This window comes from Bubalus bubalis, chromosome 24, assembly GCF_019923935.1.
Source record: "Bubalus bubalis isolate 160015118507 breed Murrah chromosome 24, NDDB_SH_1, whole genome shotgun sequence".
Lineage (NCBI taxonomy): Eukaryota > Metazoa > Chordata > Mammalia > Artiodactyla > Bovidae > Bubalus > Bubalus bubalis.
The window spans coordinates 20,945,268-20,955,608 of NC_059180.1; the positions used below are offsets into that span (position 1 = coordinate 20,945,268).

The 10,341-nt window shown below is 39.2% G+C and overlaps 1 protein-coding gene across 1 annotated transcript in view; it reads right to left on the minus strand.

Annotated features, from left to right (window-relative positions):
• DCTN5 (dynactin subunit 5) overlaps positions 1 to 10,341 on the minus strand; it is a 29,273-nt gene extending 18,932 nt beyond the window's left edge. The window contains exons 1-2 of the mRNA XM_006071168.4: positions 10,184 to 10,341; positions 9,367 to 9,435 (exon numbers count right to left, since the gene is read on the minus strand). Of these exons, the coding sequence (XP_006071230.1) occupies positions 9,367 to 9,435; positions 10,184 to 10,231 (117 nt within the window). The 5' untranslated portion in view covers positions 10,232 to 10,341. The remainder of the gene's footprint in view (positions 1 to 9,366; positions 9,436 to 10,183) is intronic.

Below are 10,341 nucleotides of genomic sequence, written 5' to 3' on the forward strand. Positions count from 1 at the left end.
TGGCTGGGGTTACAGCTGAGAAAGTAAGCAAGGACCAGATCATGAGGAATTATGTATGCTGATTATAGAAGTTTAGACTTCTTTTCCATAGAGGATATAAGAAATCAATGAAAGATTTTAAGCAAAGGATTAACACAACTGAATCTTCATTTTAGAAATATTACTCAGGAAGCAGAGCCAACTCACTGGAAAAGACCCTGATGCTGGGAAAGACTGAAGGCAAAAGGAGAAGAGGGCAGGCGAGGATGAGATGGTTGGATAGCAGCACCGATTCAATGGACATAAACTTGGATGAACTCTGGGAGATGCTTAGGGATAGAGAGGCCTGGAGTGCTGCAGTCCATGGGGTCGCAAAGAGTTGGACGTGACTTAGCAACTGAACAACAACAACAAAATTATACTTGCAATTTGCTTCAAAATATTCCACTCCGAAACTGGTTTGAATTTGGCATGTGAGTATAGAGACGAAGGAAGAACGCCAGAACACCGCTAACTGTAGAAGCCGGCGAATAAACACATAGGGACTCATTTTGTGTTTTCTCTACTGTCCCAAAGTTCCAAATAACACTGCTCATCTATACAAAGTAATGAGGGAGTTCCTTGGTGGTAGTAGTTAGGATTCCAGGTTTTCATTGCTGTGGCCTATCCTACAAGCCATACGGCGCAGCAAAAAAAAAAAAGTTTAAAAATAACCAACTATTGGGTCAGCCAATAAGTTCATTTGGGTTTTCCCATAGGATGTAACAGAAGAACCCAAATGAACTTGTTGGCCAACCCAATACTAATCCCTGAATATATCCAATGACATGGATAAATCTCAAAAACATTATGCTGAGTGAAAGAAGCCTGACTCCCAAAATAGTACATGATTCCAATTATAGGAAACTCTAGAAAATGAAAAATTAACCTATATTAGTTTTACACAGGTTACCCAGGTGGCTTGACTGCAGAAAGGCAGAAGAATTAGAGTGATGGGGATATTTTGTATCATGACTGTGGTACTAGTTGCTGAGATGTCCACATCAGCCAAAACTCATCCAACTGCATATTTAAAATGGGTACATTTTATTGTACATAATATACCTAATTAAAAATTATTTTTAATATTCCATTATAAAATATTTAAAAAGAAAAAAAAGAGATTCTATATGACTTGGTCATTGTTCAGATGTTGGGCAAGAAAAAGAGAATCTAGGATGAGGTGAGCAATTCTGGGGATTTGATGATAAACTCAATTTTGAAATGTGGAGTTTGAGGGTCCTATGGGATGACCAACAGGCAGCTGTGAATAAAGGTCTGGGGCCCAAGATAGAAGGTCAGGGTACAGAGGTAGATGGAAACACCTCAAATATATGTGAATTTAGATAAATCACTGGCCAGAACACCAGGCTCTGAGAAGATACTAAAAAAGAAATGCACTCACACCTGAAAGAGCTAACCAATCTGACCTGCATATGTTCAGCCCATAAAACCCCTATCGGTAAAAAGAAACTTTCACATCTGCTGCTGATTGTAAAGTACTACAGTTCCTCTTGGTTTTTGCTTCTTTTTGGTCAAGCCTCACAGCTTGTGGGATACTAGTTCCCTGACCAGGCACTGAACCCTGGCCCCAGTAGTGAAAATGCTGAGTCCTGACCACTGGTCCCTTCTTCACGGATCACTGCCTTGTCATGGTCAAGGGGCTTGTGTAACCCAATGAAGCTATGAGCCATGCCATGTAGGGCCACCCAAGACAGCAGGGTCATAGTGGAGAGTTCTGACAAAATGTGATCCATTGGAGGGATGGCAAACCACTCCAGTATACCTGCCGTTTATACCTCATGAACTGTCTAAAAAGACAAAAAGATGTAACACTGAAAGATGAGTCCCCCACATTGGAAGGTGTCCAATTTGCTACTGGAAAAGACTGGAAGACAAGTACCAGAAATAATGAAGCCACTGGGCCAAAGCGGAAACAATGCTCAGTTGTGGATGTGTCTGGTGACGAAAGCAAAATCCAATGCTGCATAGGAACCTGGAACATTAGGCCTATGAATCAAGGTAAACTGGACATGGTCAGGCAGGAGATGATAAGAACAAACATAGACATCTTAGGAATCAGTGAACTAAAATGGACTGGAAAGGGCGAATTTAATTCAGATGACCATTATATCTACTACTGTGGACAAGAATCCCTTAGAAAAAATGGAGTAGCCTTCATAATCAACAAAAGAGTCAAAAATGCAGTACTTGGGTGCAACCTCAAAAATGACAGAATGATCTTGGTTCATTTCCAAGGCAAGTCATTCAACAGTAATTCAAATCTATGCCCCTACCACCAATGCCGAAGAATCGTAAATTAATCAGTTCTATGAAGACCTCCTAAAACTAACATCAAGTAAAAGATGTTCTATTCATCAATGGGGATTGGGACGCAAAAGTAGGAAGTCAAGAGATACCCAGAGTAACAGGCAAATTTGGCTTTGGAATACAGAATGAAGCAGGGCAAAGGCTAACTGAATTCTACTAAGAGAATGCACTGGTTACAGGAAGCAGCCTTATCCAACAATACAAGAGATGACATTACACATGGATATCACCAAATAGTCAATACCAAAATCAAACTGATTACGTTTTTTTTTGTAGCCAAAGAGGGAGAAGCTATATAAAGTCAGCAAAAACAAGACCTAGAGCTGACTGTGGCTCAGATCATCAGCTTCTCACAGCAAAATTCAGGCTTAAACTAAAGAGAGTGTGGAAAACCACTAGGCCAGCCAGGTATGACTTAAATCAAATCCCCAATGAATATGCAGTGGAAGTGACAAACAGATTCAAGGGATTAGATCTAGGAAACAGTGTGCCTGAAGGACTATGGACAAAGTTCGTAATACTGCACAGGAGGCAGTGAACAAAACCATCCCAAAGGAAAAAAAGGCAAGAAGGCAAAGAGGTTATCTGAGGAGGCTTTACAAATAGCTGAAGAAAGAAGTGAAAAGCAAGGGAGAAAGGAAAACGTACATCCAATTAAACACAGAGTTCCAAAGAATAACAAGGAGAGACAAGAAGGCCTTCTTCAATGAACAGTGCATAAAAATAAGAGGAAAACAACTGAAGGGGAAAGACTAGCGATCTCCTCAGGAAAATCAGAAATATCAAGGGACTATTTTGCCCAAAGACAGGCACAATAAAGGACAGAAATGGTAGAGACCTAGTAGATGCTGAAGAGATCAAGAGCAGATGGAAAGAATACATGGAAGAACTGTACAAAAAAGATCTTAATGAACCTGATAACTACGACGATGTGCTCAGTCACCCAGAGCCAAATATTCTCGAGTGTGAAGTCAAGCGGGCTTTAGGAAGCACTGCTGTTAATAAAGCTGTGGATGCGATGGAATTCCAGTAGAGCTATTCAAAACCCTAAAGGTGATGATACCAAAGTGTTGCACTCAGTTCAGTTCAGTCGCTCAGTCATGTCTGACTCTTTGAGACCCCATGAACCGCAGCACGCCAGGCCTCCTTGTCCATCACCAACTCCCGGAGTCCACCCAAACCCATGTCCATGGAGTCAGTGATGCCATCCAGCCATCTCATTCTCTGTCGTCCCCTTCTCCTCCTGCCTTCAATCCTTCCCAGCATCAGGGTCTTTTCAAATGAGTCGGCTCTGCATCAGGTGGCCAAAGTATTGGAGTTTCAGCTTCAGCATCAGTCCTTCCAATGAACACCCAAGACTGATCTCCTTTAGGATGGACTGGTTGGATCTCCTTGCAGTCCAAGGGACTCTCAAGAGTCTTCTCCAACACTACAGTTCAAAAGCATCAATTCTTCGGCATTCAGCTTTCTTTATAGTTCAACTCTCATATCCATACATGACCACTGGAAAAAGCATAGCCTTGAGTAGACGGACCTTTGTTGACAAAGTAATGTCTCTGCTTTTCAATATGCCGTCTAGGTTGGTCATAACTTTCCTTCCAAGTGTTGCACTCAATACGTCAGCAAATCTGGAAGACCCAGCAATGGCCACAGGACTGGAAAAGGTCAATCCTCATCCCAATTCCCAAGAAAGGTAGTACTAAAGAATGTTCTAACCATCGGACAATTGCACCCATCTCCCACGATAGTAAGGTCATACTTAAAACTGTGCCTGCTAGGCTTCAGCATCATGTGAACCAAGAACTTCCAGATGTTCAAACTGGGTTTAGAAAAGGCAGAGGAACCAGAGACCAAGTTGCCAACATTCACTGGATCATTGAGAAAGCAAGGGAATTCCAGAAAAACATCTACCTCTGTTTCATTAACTATGCTAAAGCCTTTAACTGTGCAGATCATAACAAACTGTGGAAAGCATGGGAATACCAGACCATCTGATTAGTCTCATGAAAAACCTGTATGCAGATCAAGAAGCAACAATTAGAACCCAATAAGGAACAAGTGATTGGTTCAGGATTGAGAAATAAGTACGACAGGGCTGTCTGCTGTCACCCTGTTTCCTTAACCTATACGCTGAACACATCATGAGAAATACTGGGTTGGATGAGTAACAAGCTAGAAATAAGACTGCTGAGAGAAATATCAACAACCTCAGACGTGTGGATGATACTAGTCTAATGGCAGAAAGTGAAGAGGCTAAAGAACCTCTTGATGAGCGTGAAGGAGGAAAGTGAAAGAGCTGGCTTAAAGCTAAATATTAAAAAAAACTAAGACCATGGCATCTGGCCCCATTACTGCCTGACAAATAGAAGGTGAAAAGGTGAAAGTAGTGACAGATTTCCTCTTCTTGGGCTCCCAAATCACTGAGGATGGTGACTGAAATCAGAAGACGACCGCTTGTCAGCAGGAAAGCTATGACAAACCTAGACAGTGTGTTGAAAAGCAGAGACATTACTCTGCTGACAAAGGTCCATATAGTCGAGGCTATGGTCTTTTGCAGTGGTCACCTATGGATGTGACAGCTGGACAGTAAAGAAGGCAGAGCACCAAAGAATTGATGTCTTTGAACTGTGGTTCTGGAGAAGACTCCTGAGAGTCCCTTGGATAGCAAGGAGACCAAACCGGTCAATCTTAAGGGAAATCAACCCTAAATACTCATGGGAAGGACTGATGCCGAAGCTAAAGCTCCAGTATTTTGGCCACCTGATGTGAACAGCTGACTCACTGGAAAAGTCCCTGATGCTGGGAAAGATTGAGGGCAGGAGAAGAGGGTGTCAGAGGATGAGATGGCTGGATGGCATCACTGATGCAATGATCATGAACTTGGGCAAACTTCAGGAGATGGTGAGGGACGGGGATCTGGCGTGCTACAGTCCATGGGGTCGCAAAGAGTCAAACACAATGGGGCGACTGAACAACCACCGCCACCACCACTCGTCTCCTAGGGAATTCCTCTCTTGGTTTTAAAAGCTATCTTCTTTAAAAAAAAAAAAAGCTCTCTTCTTCAACCTTAGAGAGATGTCTATTTCTAGTACATAATTCTTTCATCTAAGATTTTTAATTTACTTCAATCATTGTTTTCTGCTTATGTTTCCATCTACAATCAGAGAAAATGACTTTTTTTTCTTTTAGAAGAAAACAGAATATCAAGAGTTCTGAGTATCTGGTAATGGCTGTTATTGTTTCATTGTGTTTTAAATAAAGACAACAGTCTTAATTTGGAAATAAAGAAAATCCATATAAGTCCCTCAGTCAGCCTAAATTACATTCACACTGAAGAAGCAAATACAAAAAAACATAAGAAGGAAATGATATCACAGATGGTCAAAGAGATTGAGCAAGAGGAATTCAAATTCTGGTTCCTATCTCAGAAGAATGGAGCTAAAGAGAAGTCAGATGAAAAACAGGGGCAACAGGGTGTTAAAATGAAAGAAGTGCCTTAAAAGACCTTAAAGGGAGGAAAACAGTGCTAAAGCAGAGTTCACTGAACTCAACAAGGACAAGGCAGAGGTGGCAAGCTGGAGATCTAAGGTTGCATCTAGAAACCATTTTGTTTACCCCTTCAGTCACTTTTATCATTTAAGTTAGAGGCTATTTAAATAGTAGGGTATTTTACATTTTTTTTAAAATCCAGACTTCCAGTGTGGGACAGTTAGAAGCTCTGGAAGTATATGTCTGCATTCCCATGTGGCAACAACAATCCACTTGAGCTTAGCTAGGTCCTGCATTCTCCAATTCACCAGGCCCCACCGCTCTCTCTGGTTTATACTAGTCCTCTTTACTCATACAAACCCTGTTTCTCCCTGCAGGCACTGGGACACCTGATATAAGGGCTTAGGAAAACAGAAATGTCAAAGTTCTGAAAGGGACAGGGGCTGGGGAAAAACAAAACAAAACAGATTGTTCATAATAACAAAATGCTGGAAACAAAATAACTATCCACCCATAGAAGAGGGGATAAATGGAATTGTACACAACAGTGAAAATGCATAAATCACAATGAATCTTAGAAACAGGAGTTGAGAACAATGTTACTTAGTAAGTGTAATGTATGTCTCCTATTGTTATCATTACAATAATTGAGTGTAATAATAGTAAGTCACAGAAAACCAAGTACAGCTGAACAAAATATATTATTTAGAAATACGTATGTACATGGTGGGGCTTCCCAGGTGGTGCTAGTAGTAAAGAACCCAGCTGCCAATGCAGGAGACATAAGAGACGCAGGTTTGATCCCTGGGTCAGGAAGATCCCATGGAGGGATCACTCCAGCATTCTTGCCTGGAGAATCCCATGGACAGAGGAGCCAGGTGTGCTACAGGCCATAGTGTCACAAAGAGTTGGACACGACTAAAGTGACTTAGCACACATGCATGCATGTATATGGCAAAAAAAAAGTTTTTGAAAAATAAAGAATTTATAAGACAAAAAATTCAGAATAGCGCTATCCTCTTGGAAGGAGGAAAGAAATAAGAGAGAAACTTCAGGTTGTACTGTATTATTATGCATTGATTATGTTCCAGTTATTCAGCTGGGTGGTGGGTTCATGATGTTGATGCAATTTTTATGCTTCATAACATATATATCACACATCAGTCTCCTGTGTGCACCAAATATTGCCAAATAAAACACCTTTCACAAAAGAAATAGAAGATCCAAGATAACCAAAACAATCTTGAAAGGAAGACTCATCTTTCCTGATTATAAAATTTTCTACAAGGCTACAGTAATGATTAAGTACAGATGATTTTCTGTAAGGATGACTAGACCATTCAATGGGGAAAGAACAATCTCTTCAACAAATGGTGCTGGGACAAGTAAATTTCCACACACTAAGAATTAATTAAATAGGATCCAATTTCACATTATATGCAAAAATTAATTAAGTTTAATTCAAACAAAAAATTAGCTTATAATGAATCGAGACCATTTCAATAAAAGTGTTAAAATCACAAACTCTTAGAAGAAATCACAGGAGTAAATCTTCATGATCTTGGGTTTGGTAAGGATTTTTAGATATATGACATCAAAAACTTAAGCAACAAAAGAAAAAAATAGATAAACTGGGCTTCATCAAAATGAAAAACTCTTGTGCATCAAAGAACATTATCAAGAAAGTAAAGACAATCTACAGAATGGTAGAAAATATTTGCAATCATAGATCTGACAAAGATTTAATATGGAGAACATATAAAAAAATACAACTTAACAACAAAAAGGCAACACAGTTTTAAAATGGTCAAAGGACTGAATAGACTTTTGCCCTCAGATGTGCAAATGACCAATCAGATAAAAGATGCACATCATCAGTAGACATTAGGGAAATGCAAATCACACTACTGTATATAAAAGATAACTAATAAGAACATACTCTATAGCCCAGGGAACTCTATTCAGTGCTCTGTAATGACCTATACAGGAATGGAGTCTAGAAGAAAATGGATATATGTATACGTATGGCTGATTCACTTTGATGTACAGCATAAATTAATACAACATTGTAAATCAACGATACACCAATAAAAAATGAATTAAAAAAAAACACAATGAAATACCTTTCATACTCAAATCCAAGAAAGAGAGAAAATAACATGTTTGTGAGGATATGGAGAAATTGGTACTCTCTTGCATTGCCATGGGATTGTAAAATGGTGCAACTTGACAGTTCTTCAGAAAGCTAAAAAATGGAACTACCATATGACCCAGCCACCTCACCTCTAGGTATAGACAAAAATAATTGAAAACAGCAACTCAAATAGATCTTTGCATGCCAATGTTCATGGCAGCATTACTCACAAAAGCAGGATGGTAGAAACAATCCAAACGTTCATCAACAGATGAATAGATAAAATGTACATAGACACAATGGAATATTATTCAGTCATCAAAAGAATAAAATTCTTATACATGCTAAAACATGGATGCATCTTTAAAATATAGTACTAAGTGCGATAAGCCAGCCCAAAGAATGACAAGTATTATATAATTCCACTTAAATGACATATCTAGAATAGGCACATTCATAGAGACAGAAAGTGGATTGAGGTTACCAGGGCCTGGGAGAAGGGAATAGGAGCTGTTCCTTACAGAGTTTTTGTTTGGTGATGAAAAAATTCTAGAAATAGATCGAGTGGTGATGACTGCAGAACACTGTGACTGTAATCAATGTCAATGAATTGTATACTTAAAACTCCACATACTTGCTAATGAGTCAGATGGAGTGAATTCAATTTTCTAATTTGGTGCAGAAACAGTGCATCTATAATTATTAATTATATTTAACTACTAAACTATATTTCCATTAAATCTCCTGGTATAGAGACAGTAATAGAGACAGTAATTGTGTCTTTACTGAAAATATCTGTGATCTTTTGACTACAATGAAATTATTTTACCTCTAGAAGTTAAAGATTTAATATTTCAAGGCAAATTGAGTGTTCCTAACAGCAGGAAGAAACTATGGACTTCAGTTTTTGTCAAGCTCAAATATACCTTGATATTTTCTCTGGTTCTTAAGTGTTCTAAGCCTTTCACATTCCATTTTTCAAAAGGATTTCATATTTCAGTTATCTTTCCTAATTCTCACATTAAGAGTTTTGATTAATAATGAACCATTAATTAGTAAATGGATAATTATATCAGTATCACTTTAGTTTTTACACTAAAATTTATGTTTTGTGTCCTGTAACGTAGAACACACAATACTATATAATAATTTCAGTTCTGGGTGCCATTGTATTTTGTTCCTGGAATAACAGGAAAAAGGCTTTCTGCTGCCTCCCTTTATTGAATCTTTTTTTGTATCCAATAAATCCAAGTTGGAGAATTCTTTTTAAAACAGAATTTTAGAATGTACATCAATAAATAGGAGACATGGCAACATTTCATCTGCCTTGCTGATTTGATAATGAGTGGAAAGAAAGCAGAAATATGCACCTTGGGGCTGACTCTGTCCCTTACCTTGCCATTAAGAACAATGTTCTGACTTCCACACAATACAGACTGGCGACTAACTTTGTTCCCAGATGCCTGAAAGAAAACAGAGGTGAGCAAAATCAGTGGATTCTAGGCTACAAATTTCCACCAAGAAAGCTCATATTGCAGAGAACAGGACTTGAGATGGGTGAGGTCTGCAATGGAATGAGTCCAGAATATCAAAAATGCAAGATGAATCAGGAAACTAGGGATTCAAGGAACAGATCCAGAAGTTGTATGTGCTACATACATAGGCTAGCAGCAGCAGACATGAATTTAGTCTCATTTCTATACTTCAGTTTTACAGATCTAAAACCAGGATAATGACTTTACCAATATCAGAGTTGTGAGATTTCAATGAAAAAATAAGAGTAATGCTGATTGAGCACTAAACCCGTTTCGAGCAATTTACATACATCATGTATTGACTATTAAAAACGAATAACAGTCCTCAGCACATAGTAATAAATCACCACACATTAGTTTAACCAAAAAAAATTTAAAAAAAAATTTTTTTTTTACAAGGCCTGAAGCCCAGAGCTGTAATCAATATCAGAATGAATGAGACTTGTCCTGCTTTCTGGAAGGCATTTTATCTCTACGAGGAAATCAGGAATAGATTAAAAAAAAAAAGCCTAAACTGGCCATGCAAGGAATAAATAACAAAACCAGACTATACAGGAACTCTCATTAGGTAATCTCGAACTAACGCCGAAAGGACCAGGGGTAGGGCAGAGACAGGACGGAGGCCTCAGAGAACGCAGGCTTGGAGAGGGGAGGGCAGATGTCTGGACACGCGCACCGTTTCGATGTACTCGGACTTATTGTAGAGCAGCTCGCCCAACTCCATGACCACCAACTCCTAGGCGCGGCTCTGGCTCCTGTCAAAGTCCGTCCGCCCGTCTTTCTGACTGGAACTCAGGCAACTTCCGGCGGCTCCACCACTTCCGCTCTGGGAGG